Genomic DNA, 24,159 nt, shown 5'->3' with positions numbered 1-24,159 from the left:
AATCCAATTTATATTTCATGAATTCTTTGATTTTGGAGATATAAATCTTTGTTTGAAGATAGAAATCCTGAAGTTACCTGGTTCTCCCTGCATTCTGATTAGTGTTAATGACGATGGTCAGCTTATTCTGAATCTCCTACTTAATATATGATCAAAATACATGACAGGCATACTGATGCCTGTCAGTGAGAGGTGGAATCCAGTCATTTCAGACCACACTTAAATATAAATGCTGCTGGTATCGTTTGTATAATTTGCCTGTTTGGTATAATATGACAACTAAGCAGTTTTACATTATTGTATCCACTTTATTTAAACATCTATAAGTCATTACTTGCTGCATGGGGTACATCTAGAAACTTATAAAACCTGTAACCACTGATGGAATGTACAGTAAGTGAGTAATAACATTTACTTAACTACAATTTTTTTTGTATTTTTTTGTTGTTGTAGTTTTTAGTATTTTTGAGTATTTCCATTTTCTGCAACTTTACTTTCACTCCACTGCATTTTTGAGGCAGTGCTTTTTACTATCATATTTATTTGAGCACTTTAGTTCCTAGTTACTTTGCAGATTGCACGCTGCATCAGAGCATTTTTTAATTAGTTGATTTTATTAGCAATAAGATACAAAAAATTCCAATAAAATGTTTCCAATAATCAGTTGAAATGATGATTGTGGAATGAGCCATAATATATATGTATATATATATATATATATATATATATATATATATATATATATATATATATATATATATATACAGTCCTGCTCACCATTATTGGCACCCCTTCATTTTTTGCATAACCTCTACAGTATCGTCAGAAATAAATGGAAATGTACCAAATTTATATCATCAGGATCTTTTAATCGGAGGTCCAAAGTAATTTAACAAAGAAAATTGTTTTTTCAACTTACATATTGTAATTTCAAAGAAGAAACAGAAAAAACAGCATGTGCAGCAATAATGGCACCCCTCTTTAATATCTGGTTGCACACCCTTTGGCAGTGATGACAGCCTCCAAACGTTTCTTATACGCTTCTATAAGCTTCTTGCACTTCTCAGCTGGTATTTTCTCCCACTCTGTCTTTGCAAATTGTTCAAGCTCTTGAACGTTTGCAGGTTTCTTTTCCCCAATGGCAGATTTCAGCTCATACCAAAGATTTTCAATCGGATTGAGATCAGGACTCATGGCTGGCCATTTTAAAACAGTCCATTTTTTCCTTTTCAACCATTCCTGCGTGCTTTTGGATGTGTGCTTTGGGTCTTTGTCTTGCTGGAGGACCCATGATCTTCGACTCAAACCAAGTTTTCTTACACTGGGTAGGACATTTCGCTCTAAAATCTCTTGATAATTCTCTGATTTCATGATTCCTGTGATACGGTCAAGGCCTCCAGTACCAGATGCAGCAAAGCAGCCCCACAGCATTATGGATCCTCCACCATGCTTAACTGTTGGTAGGGTGTTCTTTTCCTTGTAGGCTTCATTGTGTAGTCTATAAAAAAACTGTGGGTGTGCATTGCCAAAAAGCTCTATTTTTGTTTCATCTGTCCACAGAACATTTTCCCAGAAGGATTGTGGTTTGTCCAGGTACTCTTTGGCAAAGATTAGTTGTTCCTTTTTATGTCTTTTCCTCAGCAGTGATGTCTTCCTTGGCCTTCGCCCATGAAGCCCTGTTTGGTTTAGTGTGCGGCGTATGGTACTTGTTGAAACCATGACTCCAGACTGTTCCAGGTTGGCCTTCAGGTCTTTGGATGTTTGACGTGGTGTTTTTTCCACCATTCGCACCAACTTTCGAAGACTTCTCTCATCAATTTTTCTCTTCCCCCCACGCCCAGGGAGGTTCTTGACAGTTCCATGCTTGGCAAACTTCTTAATAACATTACGCACTGTTGAAACAGGGACACCAAGGTCTTTGGAGATGGCCTTATACCCTTTGGAGGTCTTGTGTTTGCCAATTATCGCACTTCTGATGTCCTCAGACAGCTCCTTTGTCTTCACCATTGTGACAAAGGAACAGGGGATAACAGATGGCTTTTTAAAACAGGGAAGTCATCATTCATTGGCTAATTCATGTCACATGGGCACAGACAATTTATCACAGATGATTCTCATTTGTGATTTACCACAGGTGAGTCACAATGTGTTTCCATACTGATTTACAACAAAGGGTGCCAATACCAGTGACACAGCAAGCTTTAAGTTTTTCTTTTTTTTCCTCCCATTGTTTATTGTTTTAAATTGTTGTTTATCATTTGCTCTTTTGTATCAAACACGAGTTCTCTATAGAAAAAAAATGTTTCACTTGATTCATTTTTTTCAGAAGATATTCCACATTATGTACTTAAACTTCATGGGTGCCAATAATGGTGAGCAGGACTGTATATATATATATACACATATATACATACATGTAAATATATGTATAATTTACTGTTACTTGTACTTTTGATACTTAAGTGCATTTGTTGCAAGAAATGTACTTGCGTATGATTCTAAAGTACATTTAATATCAGATACTCTAAAGGTGCAATATGTAAGAATTGGCTACTTATCAAATTTATACTCACAACAAATGGGGGGGCAGCATATCACCAGAGTAACTGCTAATTGTAGCTGCTATTAGCTAGTTAGCTCAGTTAGCTGTGCAGCTAGCGGGTCAGACTGGGAGCTCGGGGACCAGGGGAGCGTTAGTGTTCACACCGCTAGGAGGATTTTTGGACCAGGAAGGGCCGGGGCTAGCTGGTTAGCATGCTTACTTCAGTAGATATCTTTGCAACACAATACGTAGACATCATGATGTGAAAACTGCTATTCCTTCACTTTTTTCTTGACAATTTTAGTTTGTTTTTGAACATTTTCAACTAAAATTCTTACATATTGCCCCTTTAATACTTTTACTGAAGTACTTAAACACAGTGTCTTTATCAATCAAGTATAAGTTTTAGATACTTTAGTGAGCAATATCATCGCAATTAACAGATACACCCAAACCTATCCGGTCAACACACAGTACCAGATAACAGATAGATTACACTTCTGATTAAACAGTTAATTTTCACTTGAAGATGTAGGATTAGCAATAAACATGTATTTATTTATTTTTTACCTTAAAACACACAAAAAAGTGCATAACAATAAGGTTTAATCACAACTGACAGTTGTAAAATTATAGCCTCCTGAATCTAGATTATCATAATGTCTTATAATATGAAAGGTTTGACAGATACTGATGGAAGACTCTGTTTACATTTTTTGATTTATCAGCATGAGATGTGGGTATATTTACATTTTTTTAAGACAATGGACATGTACACACAAATAAAGCCTAATCAGAATACAACATTCTTAATCTAGGCTATGACATGTTTCATAATCTTCAATATTTCAGAGCATCACACAGCCTCTCATTAGAACAGCACTCAGAGAGATAACAAGTCCCGGCTGGCCATTTGTGTCCCCATGATGGAGCAGCGGAAGTTTGTGTCATGATAAAACCGCTCTGTTATAATTGATTTTGCCTGTGTTACATCATTATCAGAAGTGCAGTGAAGGATAGCACAAGACGTACCTGTCTGTCCAGTTTCTGCTGCCGGAGGTTGGTGCCCTCGTCATCTAAAGTGCTGCAGAGAAATTGGAAAGAATGGTGTTAAAATTGCCTCGCAGATGTTTTTATGATAACATTTTCCAAACTGCTTTTTTTTATTCACTTGCTGGTCTGAAATTGTAAGGGAAGGCTGAACACTTAACACTCTGACTGTATTTTAGCTTCATTGCCTCATATATATGGTAATGAAGCTTGTGGACTTCAGGAAACAGTGGAAATTTGTTTCTGCCTCAAAACATTTAATTTTCACATTGAGACCTTTATTATCCTCATGGCTGTGTTTATTTTTGTTTGTAAATCAGTTATTAAAAAGGTGTGTTCTATTGCTTTGTGCATTATCTGGAACACAATTTCCTGCAACAATTTAGCCTTACAGAGGGATTAAAAGAATTGAAGAGGATTTTTATGACTTATATACAGATATGAAAAAAGTCACTTAATGAATAAAATAGCCAGCCACACTTCTCCATTCAGTTAATGAAATGACTTTATGTCCATACGTTCAAATTCTGGTTACAACAGAGCTTCAGATATAAAGTCCAACGGTAAAACACAGTCAGATACAGAATAAGCGTGAACCACTGGGCACTGAGGCAGTTAAATGAGAGCATGTGTGCTTTGATATATACATAGATAAGGAGGGTTGTCACAGCACTATCAGTAAGTGTCTTCTTAGTAAGTAAAAAGGGAACATAATCAGAGGTATCACTTTAACCTGATCTGTCAGAGATGTCAAAATGTCCAGAGGAAAAGATGAGGAAGAGGAACATAGCAGCCAAGACATTCTGGGTTTGATCAGAGTTCAGAGTTCTTTCTTCATCTCCTATTCTGTGTCCCTGAAATTACATTTGTATATTACTCAATTGTTTTCATAATTATGTTGTGCTGAACAACATAACTGCTGCCTGGATTATGCTCAAAGACAACATTTCTTTAGGTGGATAAAATGTACTGCAAGGCAAAGAGGTTGCTGGGGTGGCTGGAGGCTGTACAAAGTGCAGGACTGTCAGTTTAGGTTAAACAAAAGCATGTTGGTTAAGGTTGAAGAAAGATTGTGCATTTGTTTAATGCTGACAAATAATCTTGTCTCAAGTCACTTCCAGGGAAGCAGGATTTCAGCCACAGTCTATATAATAACGTCACTGCAAATGGTACGCAGCATTCATGTTTTTGAGACTGTTTTACACTACAGCAGATGGCAAACTGTAACACCAACACACTATAGGTCCAAGCACCTAGCACCTTTGGCCTTCTTGTTAATTCTAAATGTTATACATTAAGTTCTTTCTTTCTTTCTTTCTTCATTGTGTTTGTCCCAGCAATGTATATGTGTATTTGCATATAGAGCTGAGATGTGTGTGAAGTGAGATGTCCAAACGCCTGATGCCACATTTGAACTGACAAGCTGTCCCCTTGTGATATGATCACCGAAGACGTCTGTTACCCAGGATAAACAGCCTCATAGTTTATAATGATGCAGCGCAGTGAGGATACAGACGTTCCATCGAGGAGACGAGGGTGTATGACGCAGATCTGCCTGTTTGTCACTGTTAACAGAGAGGCAGTAAAGTTCTGTATAGTTTTTATATTATGTGGATATTTCTGTTCATAGTTGCTCTTTTTCACTCATCACTTTATTATCAAAACATGGTTTTTATATTGCTTCATTTTAGGGGATGCTGCAGCCCCCTCAGCACCCCTAGTCGCCGTGTCCACGGTCTCTTCTATTACTAAAAAAGACCACAAAAAAAAAAAGACCATTCCCTGATCTTAACCAAGTGCTGCCAGTGTCTAAACATAACCATTAAAAAGCTAAATGATGCTGTAGTCACTGTGAGTGGCTACTGTATTTCAAGACTGCCTATTTTGGAGAAAAACTAATGAAATACTGTATGTTGTCGGTGAACATTTCAAGGATATGTTCAGTATCAACATTTTTACAACTTGCCAGGTATGTTACCTACCAACTTTTCCTCATTATAGTAGAAAAAGTAATTTGCCAACATTAGGTTTGCCTTTTAATATAAGCACTGTTGCACATTAGCTGTATATTAATGTAATTTCTGGGAAACAGAGCTGTCATCTCCCTCTTCGGATCCATTTCCCCTTTCCTAAACAAACCTCTCCTTTCACTGACACAATGCTTTATTTCCTCGAGATTTATACTTTGGTGTTAGGATGCATCTTCCAGCAGAAGTTGAACTCTAAATTAAGCCTTAAAAAGTTGCGGCTCAGATTTGCAGTGTAACTGGAGGTGCAGATCTCAACTATGTCAACAGAGATTAAGTTATACTGCAGCAAACCTAATTGTCGCTGTTTATCTTAACACTTGAGAATCTGTGCCGGTGAACATATGGACGGCAGCGTCTGTCACAAGAAAGGCAGAGACACACAGCGTCTCATGATGGTGGGTGTCATATGCTGTACAGATTGAGAAGCCGTTTGAGGCACACTTATGATTTTGGCCTACAAAAATTAATTTGACACAGCGTTGCCTGTTCAGAAAGACAGCTGAAGAATACAATACTTTCATTCATTAAAAACAACACCTGCCTAACAGTCAAAAGCTCTACAGAAACTTTTCAAACCCTCCTGCTGCGTGATTCACCTCTCTAGTGTCCATATGCTCGATATGCTCCAGTATGTTCACCACTCCGTTCTAACCTTCATTATTCAACTGGACAGCAGCTGTTCTTCACCTGCACACTTCACCTTCCAGGAGAGTATTTAATGGATGAAAAAGACTCTGTGTGTACTCCATCAGGGACTTCACTGTAGCTACGGCATTCGCCCTCTCAGTCCTTCAAGTGTAAGTGTCGCCAGGTTATCCTGTCGGTGTTTGTGGAGCAATGTGACTGAAGTGATGCTGCTATCAGTGTTTACATATCTCTCAAAACCATTTTTGTGTCCTCTGCCGACTTCATGGTTGTTTCTTCAGCTCAGAGAACCCTGAGAATCCTCAGAGGTTCCTAATTATTGTTCAATGAGCTACAGCAGAAGAACAAAGAATGAAAGAGGGGAGGGGGAGGGGTGTCTGCCGATGTGTGATGAAGGAGAAAATGATGTTGTTTTTCCAGCTCTCTTAAAAAGGTATAATTTGCAGAATATGGAAAGAATTCGATGGCAGCTCCAAAAACATAGGGGGTAGCGTATCACCAGAGTGACAGACAACTGCTGCTCTTTGCTACTTGTCCTTGGCTGTAGGTGGCTACAGTTAGCTCATTAGTTAATGGCTCGGGTAGCGGTCAGTGGAGGAGCCAGTGGCCATAGAGTTTGTCTAAACCAGGACCTTGGATCACAGTTGGAGTCACCACGGGCGACAGGGCTCAGCTCAGCTGGATTTGGCAAGTAAACACGGCTGGACGCTGAACTGGGATTGACCACAACCTCCAAGACCGACTGAGGTCAGTTTGACAACAGGGGGATAATGTATGGAGGTGATTTACAGCATCTATGACCAAGACTATGACTTCAGGAACAAGAGACAGCAGGCGGGACGGGAAAGAAACAACAGACAGTCGGACATTTATTTTGACCAAACCAGAGGTGATTGTGGGAAGACAAACCAAGACTAACGTCAGTGAGTTTTATTTAGTTTGTGTCGCGTTTGAAAGAAGTGTGTTTTACGAGTTAACGAGGCAATTAAGTTCGTCTTAGTTCAGTAAAAGAGAGGATGCAGGTTTTCATTCATAATGTTCCGTTTTTCACTTGTTGATTTGTTATCCTTCAGCTTGATTAGAGGCAACTGCGGTTTTCATTTCCCATTAAGTCTTACTGGTGCATGATAAATAAAGCCAACAGGTGGTTTGTCAGCATGATTGATGAGCATTTTATACTCCTTATTCCTCTGTCAAAAGCCCAAATGTGACCGTGGATAGTCAATCATGCAGCTGCAGCTTGGATGAATGTTCAGTCTACCTGTATCACTGCACTACCGACTCTAGTTGGACAACAAAAGCTCACACAAACGCAATACAAATGTATTTTCCTCCCACGCCTCGTTAGAAATACAGACAAAGCACTCCATGTCTGCAATCAGAGTAATCAAGTGTGTGAATAGGCTTCAGACAGGAAGATAATGACAGAGCTGATCCTGTGGAGGTCAAACAGCTCATTATTGTGGAGAGTCTCTGGCCACTCCTGTTCTGCTACACACCTATGTTGAGGTTTAAAGGAGGATTTATATTCTGGTGAAGGAACATATATATTCACTGTAACGCAGTGCAAATGAAAACTGGAAATGTTCTATGTGATGACTGTTGAGTTCCATCAACCGTGACAAAACATATTAACCTACCCAACTGAAACCTGCTCGTGAAAGCCTGCGTTGAAATTTTAAAAACTCGTAATGTTTTCAGAAGATCACAGCAATCATGAAACAACAAAGAAAACATTAAATATAAAGAAGGAAGGCTCTGCACACTGAGGTACCATGCAAGTATTTATTGATGAAGCCAAAATTGTGGTTACTGGACCTTACTTGTCAAGTCTTGTGAACATCTAGCAAACAAAAGCTTGTATTCATTATTAAATACTTGCACTGGAACAGTTGAGCAGAGACCTCTTTTTCTATTAAAACTAAGAATCTATATTATATATTTAAGCCACTGAACTATGTGATCTGATGTTTTTGAAAGCAGCTGTTGTGGTTCATCGTACGTTTTGACGTCTGTACGCCCACATTTAAGTTAAAATGTATATTAAATTCCTATTCTTTAAAATAATAAAAGCAGAAAATGAACAATTTTATAACTAGCTTTAACTTAACAAAATCACCATATTTGCAGCCCAGGTGTCAGGATACAATGTTATGTTAGGAGGTAACGTTTCTGCAAACTTCCAAGATTTGCATTTGTACTAAGCGTGGTATATCACATTCACATTATATCCTTATTAGCCGCCTTTCACATCAGGAGGTGGAGGGTATGGCTGCCAAACAACCGACTGCAGTTTGAGTCACACCACTGGATATTTTTAAGGATACCTGGGGACATTTCCAGCCCTTTTTGTGGCGTCAAAAGTGGGTGTTTTTAAAAGGAGACCTGCGGACATTTCCAGCCATTCACAGAAAGTATGACCATCTCCATCTGTGATCAAGACAACCAAAACCTGTATTTTCAGCCAAACCATGATGTTTTTCCAGGCCAAACCAAGTGTTTTAAGTGCGTATACTTGACCAGAGCAGAAGCACAGCGTTGAAATAGAAATTTCAACCTTAACAAAGGTAAAGTTGGAACATAAAGACGTGTTCAGTTTTAATTAACTCTGGTTTTGCACAAATATACTTAGCTAACATTTATTCTGGTGACTGGGTTGATATTTGCAGTAAACAGTAGACTTCAAGTTCGAGGAAGCACTGTTGACAAGCTGATGCTGTGAAACTCAGGACTGATTTTGATTTCTCCTGTTCAAAATATTGTTAAAAATGTTGGCCGTTGTACTGAATTTCTTCTGACTTGTAACTATCAAAAGTTTAATTTGGACACAGAAAAAGCAGATTTTTCATCAACTCTGCCAGCCATGAGTGAATTTGGCACTCGTGAAGGATTTTTGCTGTCACCGAGACTCCTCATCACACTCTTAAAAATAGTTTATGCGTGACAGTCATTGGCTGATGATTCTGCAGAAGCACCTGGAAACACTAATCCTAAAAATGAGTTGGCCTTGTAAGTAAAGTAAATAAGAAACTAATATTCACACAATTTAACATTGTAAGAAAACTCATACTATCCACAGCATTAAACACCCCATGAACAATAACTCATTCCAGATAAGATTTCCTTTGCATTTTTGACAATGTACCAATTTCACCATTTCTTTTGTCAAGAGCTTACAATTGTTGCTTTCCTTTCCTCCAAAAACAGAAATAAAACAAGAGCTTTGCCTGAGTATTCAAATACTGCAAAGCTAATCTCATGAATTTGCTCCCTGCAGAGAGGAGCTACTGTACGACTGCTATGTCTTTGCTGCTAGTTGTGTGTTTGTGAGATAGGTGCCCTTCATTCTGTCAATTTCTGTGAATGCACGTGCTGTATACATCTAATGAGATGAGAGAGCCACACAGTGCAGCTGTCTCCTCCAACTCTGCACCGAGGTCCATGCATTTTTCATGGCAGCTTCACGGGACGAGTAAAACTGCTCATTGAGAATCAGAATCAGATTCTCAGATAGTGGTTCACGCTTGTTTATAAAATTACTTGTTCTTCCCATTGCTGCACCAGTCATGAAATAATTTTCTTTATTAATGATTTCATAAAAAGCTGTCTCTAATTGTTATTGTTGACATGATACCTAAAGATCTGTGTTTCTACACTGTTTTCCAGAAGTTTCAAATGAATCACGATAAAGATAACTCTCTGCTCTCGACCTGATGCAGTCTCATTCTGAAATTCGTGGACTGCCACCGTAACTTATAGCAACCATGAGCCAATAGCATCAAAGTAAACGGGGAACCATGGCAATGGGTGTTCAATCAGAGGAAAGAGCCAGCAGCGTTAGTACTGCACTTGAAATGATGAAAGCAGATGTAGGTCCCCTGCTAAAAGCTCATAACAGCTCGCAGTTTTGTTATTTACAAACAGACACTTTGCTCCAAACATCATGCCATACAGATGATTTTTGTACACATGCATGCACACATTTGCACGCAGGAACTTGCACAGTGATTTTTCAAGAAAATGTGTGCCATATGACCTACATCCTACATTCATGACATTCCAGTGTAACTACTACTATTGAATCCAATCTAACGGCACTATTCCTGAATCAAGCTAAAGGCAGAATTACACATGAACAATAAAATGTGAAAGGAGCTAAATTGAGACCTCAGTAGTTTATGCAGCTGCAATTCTGGGATTCACTTCTGCATTATTTTTTTTTTTTCTGTGGTACTCAGCCTTGGTCACAAATATCAATACATAAGAGCACCATTTTCCCACTAAACATGTTCATATTAGCAAAAACAAGAATATTATGCCACCAAAGAGAGAAAAAAAGCCAGTTTCCATCCTTTGTGTTCGCTTTTATTGTGCCAATTCAATGTGACCGTTATCAGTCTGATCTCCTTGTCAAACACACACACACACACACACACACATACACACAGAGAGAGACACACACACACACTGCCTCAAATGATGAACACTGTGCCCTTTCCTGTGTTCTCAGGAATGTGGTACAGTACCTGTAGGGGATCCAGTCGGAGGAGTGCTTGGAGCTCATTCTGTATCAATCACTTTGACTGCTGCTGCCTGACTGCGAGGCTAACGGCCTGCAACAGCACCGGTGCAAGTGGCTACGGGGGTCTGAGGACAGCGATCACAGCCAGAGAGCCCACATCGCCTGTTCATCCTCTGCACGCAGCCCTATATCCCCAGCCTGCCTGTGCTTCTTCGTATGTCCTCTAGCTGAGGGGCAGCAGATGACTAACAATCCAGACAGACAGCCGCACTCCTCAGTCATGCACACCGAGCGCATGAAATAGCCGTTTTCTTCTCTCCCATGTGGACGCTTCCAGTCAATGCCTCTCCTCTTCTCTTCTTCTCCCATCCACCGCCTCTGCTCCTGCTCCGTGCTGGCTCTCTTCCCTCGCTCGCACTCTGTAGGCTCTATCTAAATCTCCCTCCGTTTCTTGCCCTTTAAATCCCCCCCTCCCTTACCCTCCCCTCCCCTCCCCTCCCTTCTTTCCTTCTCTGTCCAAATCTCGCTCTGTGCCTCTCTGCCCAATCTATCTCTCGTTATCTCTTGTGCAGCATCACCTTCAGTGGCATCGAGTGTGAAGCCTTAAGCAAAAAAGGTTACAGAGATTCCCCATTGTCTTGCCTCTTTGATGCTCCTTCTTTGCTATTTCTACACCGTGCCAACCCCCCATCTCTCTCTACACACACGCGCACACACACACTCTCTCTCTCTGACACACTCTATCTTTCTTGCCTGTGTTGAATGAGGCATGTAAAGCAGGGACTTCGATGTGTTTTCTGGACCATAATTTATTTATTCTCTCAGAGTAAGAGGCATTAGCATACGACTGTGCAGACTAGTGTTAACAGCCTTTAATTCAACACTCTCTAAAGCCAGACAAAGGCACCCTGTGATAGTGCCACAGCTCTGAACCTCTCTCACACACATCTGCTTCCGCCCTCAGTCTGCCACCCCTCACTGTCACCACACAAACACACACATCGCTCACTGTGCTCCCAGGGTTATTCAGGAGCCCGTCTATAGACAGTTAAACCACAGCGCTTTACAAGGAGTCAATTCATGTCAACTCTATCAAATACCTCAAGTTTTAGGTGTGTGATCCCTGCCTTAGTTTGTTGATCTTAATAGACTGAAATCATATGAAACAATCCTGAGAATAATTTGGGGAAGAGAATCTATCGCCTGTGGGTACAGATGAAAACATCTTGTCATCTGTCTCCCCATAAAACAACCTCAGGCTAAATTGCATTTGCTGCATTTCATCATCCTTGTGTTTGCCGCACCAATCCTTATTATAAATTCACATGGATTCAGGACATTCAATGCACCAAACCATTCTGAGAAACACAAACGCGCCCAAGCACAAACACACATCTATTATTGCCGAGGCATTTGTAATGTGTTGAAGCATGCATTACGCTTGCATTATCCCAAGGTCAGGACTCGTATCATGTGCTGATCAGATTAGACACACTGTGCTGCGTGGTGAAGCTGTAATATAGAATTCAGGATTGCGCAAATGTTATTTGGGCGACGACAAGTCAAACAGTGGAGTCACTATGGAGTTCATTCATGCATCTTCCCTCAATTATTTATTGTAAGCCTCAGAAAAAAAAGCATCGCTGATAGCGTTCGGTGGTAGAATGCCAAAGTAACCCAGGAAGAAAAGAGTGGAAGACTAAAGAGATACAGAGACATTTCTGTTTGAGTTATATAAAGTCCAAGGCTAAATCTTTGGTTTGTTTCTTTTAACACATCAATCTTTTTAATTTAAAACATTAAAATTAAAGACTGATGTGTTGAATTAACCAAGCCAGATATAACAGAATTTGCCTGCATAATAAATAACAATGACTAACTTAATATCCTTTAAAAGCAGTGCTGGGTCGATTACTAAAATACAAATTCTGATCTCACACTCACTACTCATTTTAAAGATTTCTCACTTTATATTTCTTACCTTACACTACTTGTCTGATGCACCAGATGCTTTTTTATACAGAAAAGTGTTTCCCTCACATATGCTTTACTTGGGCCGTTCTTCCAGGTATATTAACAGCCGCCCAAGTATGTCATATCCATATATCTTAGCATTTTATTGGCTACTTTTATTAGTCTTTAACCATGCGAGAGAATGACGCCATTTGGATCGATTAGCTAGTGGACAGGACAATCTGCCCTCAGTCTTCCCCTCCAGTCAACTGTCAATCACACATGCCCTGCAGAGAGAGCGAGAGAGACTCTCTGTTACTACAACCCTCCTGTGAACGTACTAATTGTGATGCAACTTCTCCTAAAGCGGAATAGCCTGTAAAAAAATCCAAAATGCGAGGTGTGTTTTTTGGCAACACTCTGGCCCTAATCTGTTAAATCAACTGTTGCTTGCAAGTTCACAGACTTGCCATAACAAAAAATCTGAAATCTAAAGATTTTAATCTTTAGCTTTTCAAAATTTAAAAGGTGTTATTTGTAAGAAAAGCAGATTTTTGAGTCTCATTCCCAACTTGCCAAAAACTGATGCTCTGGGATGTAAGACGGGTTGGCTGCCATCCCAAAGCGTCAGGTTGACGAGTTTGGAAATGAAAGTCAACTTTCTTTTAAATAGCACCTTTAAATGCTTTCCACAACTATTGACAACACATGCTGTCAACAGACACTGTTAGCCTGAAATAAAACAACCAAACAATTGCAAATGTTTCTTCAGGTAAACGGCTCAATGCACTGGAAAGCCAATCCAAAAATAAATGAATAAGACACACTGGCTCAGAACTAGATTTTATTCTCCTCTGGTACTGACAGCATTCAAACCTTATGCAACTGCTTCACTGAAAACATAATGAAACATTGATTGCATTCTCTAATGGTATGGCCTTTGAAAAATGTCAAGCCACAAAGGTGTTTCAAAGAGAAAGAAAGTGTATACAGAGCGGACAACAGCGAAATAAATCTGCTTTCATAAAACAGATCGATTTGTCGCACAGAGTTTCTTCCACCATGTCACACACCAATTGTGATGTTTCAATAAAATAGATGACTGGGGACTCGAGTGGGTCATATATTCCTGAGGATATTAATCACTTCTTTGTTGAATCTGGGCTCTCCATTGTTAACCTATTTAATAAAAGAGTTTGTTACTCAACTATGACTGTACTGAAAGGCATGTTTACAACAGTTTGTATCTTTGCTGAAGTGGGCAGTAAAGTCAGATGTCCCTCCTACACAACTCTGCTGCTGTTTCTTCTGCGAGTTATGAAATCGTAACTCCACTACACGAAAAAAAAAAAAAAAAAAAAAAAACAACAGTTTTATCCCACCAAACTCAGAGAGATTAAAAGAGAGATTGGTGCGCTCAACCCAGGAGACCCATGTTCTTCTTAGGTTTTGTAATTTATCTCATTACAAAATTATTGTGTTAAGTAACCGAAGCAAAAAAAAGCCTGCATCATCATCATCACTCCTCGTAGGTGCAATTATCCCCGGATTTGAGAAGCACTGTAATTAGGCAGACATCTTGTCTAACTTAGGATGTCAGCAAGCATCAGCACTGCCAAAGCCCTTGAGCAAGGCACTTAAGTGGGGAGAGAGAACATGATTCTATATAAAGATTCATTAAAAGGGTAACTCCACCCTCAGGTGTGTTTATAGCTCTTGGGGAATACTTCTGCATATGTGGAAAAAGTAGTTTAAAGCCTTTTGTGGCTCCAGAGGAAGCTGCATGTAGTCTGATAAGTTTATTTATCAGCTTTATACTTCTTTTTTCACACATGCGGTAGTCCTCCCCAAGACCTGCAAACACACTTTAGCGTAAAAATGGTGGAGTTGCCCTTTAAAAATGGCAATTACAAACGGAAGTTACTGATAACTGGTAGTGAGATAAATATAGATGACTGTCAATCAATGTAACTGCCTGTCAAAGAGCCCCCGTGGTTAATGATGTGTACCCTGCATATCAGCTGGTGTGATGAAAGTGGCAGCAAATGGAACAAGCCACTCCGCTGAGGAACAGGTGTAAGCGCAGCACCCTGCTTAATATTTGATGCTGAAAGGACGACTTTGAAGTTCGGTTCTGGTCATGAGAGATTTAGGAGTGGGAGGGAGGCTGACTTTCATATAATTTCAGAGAGACAAATGACGTATATTCTCCTTCCTTACTAGACCAGAGTGTTTTCTTTCTCCTTCTTTATCCCTTTTCCCTCCGGCCTAATAGCCATTAAAGCATTAAACAGCAAATGATAAGATCCTCACGACAAATTAGATTTTCCCAGTCCAGAATTTGTACAGTTTTCCCAGAGGCATTTTATTGTTGGTAACAGGAGGCCAGCAGTATCAGTAATTATAATAATGGTCCTGGCATAGAAGGCACACACTGATGTGAAAATGGATCTCTGGCTTGTGTCCGCCTGTCTTAGTCAGACTGTCTGCAACACAGCTGCAGAGCACACAGCCTTAATAATATAGCAGCCTGATCAGGCATGAAGGACATGTGCCCACTGATGAGTAACATCTACTGTATCTCTATAGTTTTTATCACATACAAGTCAACCAAAGAGAGCAGAGAAGCCGTTCCAAACACGCAAAAACAAACTTTGTGTCCATGTTTTTCTGAAAACAAACATACAGTATATTTTATAGTGTACACTACATGGCTGTGGCACACGAGTGGCTTCATCTTTTCTGGCTGATGCACCTCTGATACACTGGATTCGCAGCAACCATGTGCTGCCATGCATCCCAAATCAGGGGCTTTGCCTTCGAAGGAATACGCCTGTTAAGTTAGAGACTTTGGGAAATGAAAGGGTTGCTCCTCCTCTTCAAGATTGCCATTCCTCACTCAGTATCACCCTCACACATATCATCACATCCCTATGCTGCAGGGAGTTCTCCTCAACTTGTTAAGTTGGAAATTCACAAGTTCACTCCACATATATCGCAGAACATAATGGCAAATAAGGTAGTAAATACCTGTGGTAAACTGGATATTTGAGTTTATAGTAAAATTTGTGACTTATGATGGACATTTGGAAAAAAAAGTAAATACATTTTTACAAGGTACTGGTAAATATGTGCCTGTTCAACCCTGGCTCATCAATCTGGGTACAAATGACACGACTTTACACTTTCAAATTGTGTGCTGTGCATGTCTCATAGTCCAATTTTGTGCGCAGGTGATAACAACTCTTTCATTTAAAGGAGACATATTATGCAAATGTTCAGGTTCATAATTTTATTTTGGGTTACTACTAGAATAGGTTCACATGCATTAATGCTCGAAAAAAACATCAGTTTTCTCATACTGTCTGTACTATACTTTTTATGCGTGGAATTTGGACACATCTGTTTTCCACATAACTTAAGGAGTGGTGTATCACCTGCACACAAAATTGGACTTTGGCCCAGGTACTGCACGCAACTTGAAAGTATAAAGTCGTGTTATATGTATGCAAATTGGAGCGACTGGGCGGGTTTGTTTCCTGTGTGGGAAGAATTGCTTCACCCTATGTGGTGAAAATAACATTGAAACAACAAACCCTTGAGTTTGTACCTGGCTTCCATTATGAACACTTAGCAGTAGTTTTTTCTTTGTCCAGTTAATGTGATGTGCCATTTATCAGGTTTTTGTGAGAAATACATTTTGATCAGGTGAGATTTCCCAACTTAGCGAGTATGCAAGAACAACCAGAACACACAATAATAACGACCAGCCTGCAGTAGGTTTGTGATGTAAGTTGCAACAGAGTAATTGGTTTTGTTCTCCAGATTCGAGTTTCATTTTTAAGCCACATTTGGAGAAGCCTTGAAATGGGTCTGCCTCATCAAACTCTTATGACATATTCAGCCTTGAAATGCGGGAATTAGGACAAAAAGAGTGAGTCACTAACTGGATCTACATTACGTCATATCCCACATGGGAGCATGCTGCACTTCTGGAGACTGGAGGGAAGCCAAGGGATCCTGTCAACAGTAAGTTGGTGTAAGCTGTAAGAAAGCCCTGTCTGCATCAGGCGGACGCTCACCTCTTTAATTATGCATATCAGAGGAATGAATGGGTGATATCAGATGGTGCAACATGATGTTGGACAGAAATAAAGGGCTTATGAAGCTCTAATGTGCTTAACTGTATGCACCACCATTTTCATTTGCAAATGATTTGAGAGAAAAGGAAACTTTACACGTTTACACTCGAAGGCAGGATCATAATAGGAAAACAGAAGTAAACAAACACATTTTTAAGTCGTGCAAATACTAGAAAACCTTTCTAATGGACAAAAAGATTCACTTGAAAAGGCGAGTGAGCTATTGTTCCTTCTTCTCACTCAGGAAAGTGTCCAGACACACACATTGAACTGTATTTGGCAGCTACAAATGCTTTCCAGCCTTTTCAAAACTGTGATTACATTGCATATTCAAACTGCGCCTTACAGGCTTGAGAAACCGCTTCCAAATCTCCGTCATAATCAGATAACATTTGATTGTTCAATTCATACTGGAGTGCCAGGCTGCCGCACTGCTTCGTAATTTTTCAACGAAACCACAAAGAAACAACCGTGTAAAATACAATACAGGAAAACCTGATGACACATATAGACTGACTGATTAAAAGCCAGGAAAAGCTCACTGAGGCTTTCTATGAATCAGCTGCAGCAGCGTGACGTTCCAGCCGCACTTCACTGGATGATATCATCATTTATAGATAGATGTCCTCAAACCTGTCTTCATACAAACTATTTGAGAGCAATGTGAGGTGGCTAAACGCAAAAAAAGCCATCCTTTGAAGGTCGCTGTGAGGCAAAAACAGTGGCACCTTTATTTTAAGGGGAGTTGTAAATCTTAGAATGAGAGAGCGAGAGAAACAGAGGGACTATGTGTGTCTGTGAGTGTGAGTGAAAATTAAATCTCACAGCCTCGGAGAGAGCGAGGGAGAGACTGTCTATGTGTGAGCTTTTGCATGAAAAGAATGAAAAGTGAATGAGCATATTGGCTTGAGTCCGGTATTGAGTAAATCTAATGTGTACCCGCTATTGATTCCCTCTAATGTCTGCAATGTGGTCTCTGCTGGTAACGACAAATTGTGGAAAATGCTGCTTTATATTTCAGTCAAATTTTCGGGGACCCCTTTCGTAATAGCATCACATCAGACAAGGTGGACCTGAGGTTGTGCGTGTGCAAGACTGTAGCAGAGTGTGAAACTCTGCTAAAGAATCGGTAGGCTGGCAACTAATACACACACAAACGCACACACATGCATACAGAGTCCTTGTATCAACACAAATCCCTGTATCTCATCTCTGTGCCCCAACAGAGGCCATGCATAAAACATGATTTGGATTAGAAAATGTCACGCTGGATGAAACAGTGTCCCAGTGTCCCAGTGAGGCAACCAGATGGACTGCTTCAATACACCAAAGTTCCTCTGCATCCTCCTCCTTTCCCCAGCACAGCTTGATCTGTGTGTGTGTGTACAGTATACGACTGACACTGTAAAAACCCTATGGTCATCAGGAAAGCTTACAATACACAATTTCGTCCGTTTTGATGAGATTTTAAAAAAGTTCTCTTATACAGTATCTTAATCGGATCCGACTGTAGAGATAACACCGAAATTTGCAGAACTAATTTATCTCTCCTTAAACAGTTTCACAGAGATACTTGGTGTTTTAGTATTGACTTCAGTACAATCATAAATCTAGACTGGGTGATGTCAAGCTGAAAAAGACACACAATTAATAAGATATTTGCTAAACATTACCAAAACACTGCTTTAATAACACCCAGAGATCTAACTCAATCCCTCAGTGTGACAACCTGAACATAGGCTACACAGTATGTCTTGAGCTTTGCTAAATTGGTGTTTATGGCAGGGTTTCCATTTGGAAACCACTTGTATCCACGGGCAACGGACAAAGATGCACAGCTTAGTATAGTTAGAGGCACAAAACCCAATATGGACTGATGAGTCATCCCCGACATTTTCCCTCTGTATATACAGATGTGTTTATATTTCTGGACAAATCACGCCCTAAACTCACAAAGTCATTCTCCAGCTGTTAAAGATGCAATCCGTGATTTTTTTTCTAGCTTTTAAGAGCGTACTTCTTGTTTTTGTTAGTTGAAGTAGCCTAGAATCAAACCTTCCTCAGCTTTAAACTGTGAGATATCAGCCCTGTCTCCTAGTTTATATACAACTAATTTGAAAAAGCAGATATGTTTTGAGGGAAACGTGATGCTGATCAATTACGTTTTACATTAACATAGAGAGGCAACCTTGCAATACTCTATCCACTTGCAGTGAATACAGCATTATTCAACTTTTTTATTGTTATGTACATTTATTGTTACAGCCTAAAGCATACCTGTTTTATCCTCTTTTTTATCCTCACTTCAAGACTTGAAGTGTGGATTGAGACCATAAACTCATTAGAAAAATGTTTACTGAGGTTTTAAATCAAGTGAGAAGAAGGGTCATTTTATCATAAGTTACAATAGAGTCAGACAGAGTCACCCCCTGCTGGTTATTAGAAAGAATGCAGGTTTAAGGCACTTTTACACTGGTTTCACTTTTCAGACGCAGAAAACCCCGTCCATATTTTACACTAATAAAACATTTCCAAGGAGACAGGGTTGGAAAAATAGGATTTTACTTACATAAAACCAGTGAGTTAGACTCACCAGTTCTACTGTACATTGTTTTCTAACATTATTTGCAGTGTTTTTTTGTAAAATATTTTCATCTTCATTACTCTCTACTAGTCTCTACAACACTGAAAGTGCAAAACAGGTAAGACAGGTCTTCTTTTCACAAAAAGTTAAAGATATTTGATGTTTACATAAAGTGAATAAATCCATCAATTAACATTTCTCCTGATAGCTCTCTTTTTTAAGTCTTGTTAATTTATAGTTTGTATATAAATAAAATAAAATAAAGTATAAGGAAGAAAGTAATAATTTTATATAACTCTGTGTATTTAGTCCTCAGTATAGGGAAGAAAGTAATCATTTTATATAACTCTGTGTATTTAGTCCTCAGTTTTACACTCACATACAGGTGTATTTATAGCGTACTGTAAAACTGTCACTCCTATTCTGTGTAATGAGTTTTTGTCTCATTGTGTGGGCAGACAAAGCACCATGAAAAGTAAAAGAATCAAAAGCACACTTTGTCCTTTCAGAGGTCAACGACCCGTGTTTGGTTCAAACAGGGGATTAAAAACTAACATCCCACACAGACTGACACACACACGTTGTACCTCACACCCTGCTGACAGAAAGACAGCAGAGAGGCAGAGATGTTAAATGAGAGTGTCGTCTTGTCAGGTGCTGAACAGTGTGCGAGTCCTGTATCTATCTTTAGAGGATTGTATGATGTGACTCACTGTGTCTGAGCTGTTTCTGCTCATACTTATCTGTCTTCTTTATGTTTTATCTTCAGCTCTCAAATTAGTTTCTGCAGAAACACACACTCTCACGGCCATCAGCTCTAGTTTGGAAACCAGTAATTACATATTATGAATCAGACAAGCAAATTGCTCGAGATAAAAGTGGGAAAATTGTGAGCCATAGGGTGCCGAAAATTAAATGAAAAGGAAGTGAAGCCTTTAATGACACCGTTACACGACACATCTGCGTTTTCTAAGCGTGTTCACTATGAAGTCATGTGTGAGTGAAGCGCTTTTTGCTGAAAAAATTAAGCTGACCATGTCATTCGGACTCTCAGACCATTTCCTGGATGAGAGAGCACTGCCGGTGAATGTTTTTAATTCCCTGGACATACACAGAGACACAGAGGGAGAGCTGTGGTGTGAATGTGTGCAACCCTTGCATCCTAACTCAGCATCTTTGCGAGGAGGAGGCGGCGGCGGTCACGCTGCCTTCTCTGACACACGCTCCTCTGCCCGTGACCATGGCAACAGCGGGGACTAATTATCATTTAAAAGCCCAGTGGTAGGCCATTTAACCATCGCATCCGCTTTAAGAGAAGACACACATGCACAAAGACAAACACATTATCATCTTGGCAGTTGCCATATCTGTATTAATTAACATCTGGCTATGCCTGCAGCGTACAGTGGCATCACTGTGTCGCTGCAGTCAGCGGCAGTGTTTGATTTTCCTGCCCAACAGGGGGACTCACTGAACGGTGACAGAGAGGTGTAGTGATGACTCATGGACACATGGAGGTGCTGTGCCATAGCACAAGCATTGCATTTTCAGCTTCACAAACCCTCTGATGGCTGCTTCACATTTACTGTGAAGGAGGGGGACTCACAGTTACTGCAAACACACATCCTCTACAAGAGCTTACAGCGACAACTTGTATGGAAAATTAGTTCCCATTCAGTCCCATTCATGTATTCGTCGTGTTGGTGTTCTAAAGAATAATTTACTCACATTGATGTATCTAAGTTAAGAGTTTGGAATGAAATCCTGATGATAACACCAGCTGGCTTGTGTAAAATGAATGCCTTGTCTTAGATTCAATCACAGATCTGCAGTCACAGGTCTTTTAAACAGGCTTTCTACCATCATGTATCTTTATTTCTCTCCTTAGCAATTATTGGCTCTTTTACAGCACAAACATACAAAATACTTGCAGATGGCACTGACATCATGATCATAAAAAAACATGATTAAGAAATATAATAAAGTCATAAAATACTGGAGAGGCCGATATGTTTTTGCTTTTTATACCTCGTCCTCCCAGCTGTTGTGACTGCAATCTTTCACTACAGAACAGTCTGTTCTGTATTTTTGGACTTTGGGTATCAATTCATACAGTGAGAAACATATTGTATGTCAGGAATGAGAGAGAACAGATGACAAAATGCTAAAAAGAAAACAAAAGAAACCCTTGACCCTGGCTCTGCACCACAGTCTGTTTGCATGTTCATAAGTGTATAATTTAACTTACGTGTTAAATATTAAAATTATTCAAGACCAGGAGGGAAAAAACTAATTGGATCCGTACACTGTATTTGTATCTCCTAAGATATATAAATACAGTAAATACTGATCCTCAGAAGGCCTTGACAGGCAAACATCTTGAACACATAATGGACAATGGGGATGGCAGCATACAAATCAATATATAAATGATGATCCATCTATCTACGGCTGGTCATCAAGGCCGTTCCTTGTTCCTTCGTCCCAGTAGCTGCTCAGCATCTGTTTAAGTGTTTAAGAAGACCAGCTGCTCTCTTCATATTAAAACAGATCCAAATAATCCTCCAACTATCCATTAATCACACAGCAATATGGTTCATGCTCTCACCAGGTTCGACAGTATTATATTCTAGCTGAGGGGCGGCCCAGGGTGACTTAAGACACCTGTCATATAACATGCTATATCAGGCTTATTGACAAAACTTCAAATTGTAAAAGTGACAACTGCAGTATTAGTGTACCAAGCAAGATTTAGTTAGGTATATATTATAGCTTATCTATTTTTATTTTGGTATTTGTACTTAATCAGTTAGTCATGTATTTACAATGAAAGTACAACCCTATAGTCTACACTCAATGTATATGAATTTTAGATTTCATTTTAGTATGTCTTATCTTATTCAGATTTAGATATTCAAATGGAAAAGTTACATTTACAGATGCTTCCTCCTGACTTTTGATGAGGAGATAAACTAACATTGTGTATGTTTTTTTTTAAATAGAAGAATAAATTAACATTTAAAAATATATGTTAAACATTCATTCACAAAGCAGTCCAGTAAAGTTTTGAATCTGTAATAAGTAATATAAATATAATGACAATCTCATCATGTCTCTAGATGAAGTGTATGATTTTAAATGAATGATTAAGACATCGTAACAGGACAGAGCCATTAGGTGATTGGCTGTTGCTTTGGTCTAACTCAACAGCCAATCACAGGACTGTCTCTCACCCATTTGTCTTGATTGACAGGAATAAACAGTAGTATAGTTAAATAAACAGCAGTATAGTAAAATAAGCAGTAGTATAGTTAAATAAACAGCAGTATAGTAAAATAAACAGTAGTATAGTTAAATAAACAGCAATATAGTTAAACAGTAGTATAGTTAAACAAACAGCAGTATAGTTAAATAAACAGCAGTATAATAAAATAAAAATTGCGTTGTAAGATAAAAACTGATCTTTTTTCCCCCCCAAACATCCCCTTAGGGCTACACAATTTTGAAATAAAAACTAGCATGAGTAAACTCTGTTTTTGGATTAGTTTACAGTTTCATGGTTACTTATTTTTTAATTTTGTCAGATTTTTTACATATGATTATTTATTGCATAAGAAATTATTGATTCATTTAATTTGGCACAATTGTGGTCTCCATAGTGATAATATTCTGTCTCCGCAAAAAGCACATGAAATTTTTTTTTGCCTTTTCGTCTTCTCACTACTTCATTAGCCATGAGTATAGAAAGATAAAATAAATTATAAAAGAAGACACCAGTATGAAGTTTTTTCTTCACCATATAATGAAGGGTCAGAGCGAAGATAAGACTGCATATGTTCACACTTACAGTCTGCTCATGAATGGGACATGCATAATTGCACAATCCACATACACGCGCGCGCGCACACACATGCACGCACGCACACACACACACACACACGCACACACACATGCACACACCACCTTATTTCTCAAAAACGTAATGCCACTTCTCATTTTTACGCCATGATGCTTCACCATAGCAACAAGCTCCAGAGGCATATCCCACACACATCCACGAGTGGCACAGAGTTATGGAGGAGAGGATGGAGATGAATAAAAGATTAGCAGGATTAACATATTTTACATTTATGAATCGTTTAAAAATAAAAATCCAATAAAAAATATAAAAACCATAATTAAAAAAGGGTAAACCCATGTAAAAATATATTTTTCCTGAGCTAATTTAAACTAATAACTAACTAACTAACTAACTAACTAACTAACTAACTAACTAACTAACTAATAATTAACTAACTTTAGGGTGATCTGACAAACAACTATTATCCAAATTTCCTGCAGGCCCTGAGAGCAACTTCACCTTTCAACTGAGACTCAATGGATAACGCAGGTTGAAAGAGGAATATCCTGTACTGACTGTAGGTTAGAGAAAAATGGTGATAAAGGACATTGATAGAGTACAAGAAGGGAAAAGATGAGTTCAAGAGAGAGTGAGATCAGGTAATTAATAGCACAAAGAATACATGAGGAGAACTGTCTTGATTATTCTCTAACTTCATCACATTTCTTGGTGCCAACCATCTGAGATTTAAAAGTGTCAAACCTGTGCAGTTTAAATTGGGGACCTAATGCTGTCCAGTGTCAAATGTTGATTTTGAAAATGATAATACTCTTATTTTTAGAATACCAAA

General features: G+C 39.1%; 1 protein-coding gene across 1 annotated transcript in view; it reads right to left on the bottom strand.

Annotated features, from left to right (window-relative positions):
* tub (TUB bipartite transcription factor) overlaps positions 1 to 24,159 on the bottom strand; it is a 56,502-nt gene that overhangs the window by 18,502 nt on the left and 13,841 nt on the right. The window contains exon 2 of the mRNA XM_073464025.1: positions 3,575 to 3,626. Coding sequence (XP_073320126.1) covers positions 3,575 to 3,626 — 52 coding nt within the window. The remainder of the gene's footprint in view (positions 1 to 3,574; positions 3,627 to 24,159) is intronic.

This window comes from Pagrus major, chromosome 4 (genome assembly GCF_040436345.1).
Source record: "Pagrus major chromosome 4, Pma_NU_1.0".
NCBI lineage: Eukaryota > Metazoa > Chordata > Actinopteri > Spariformes > Sparidae > Pagrus > Pagrus major.
Note: the sequence above shows the minus strand (reverse complement) of the source record. Positions and strands in the feature narration are given on the sequence as shown.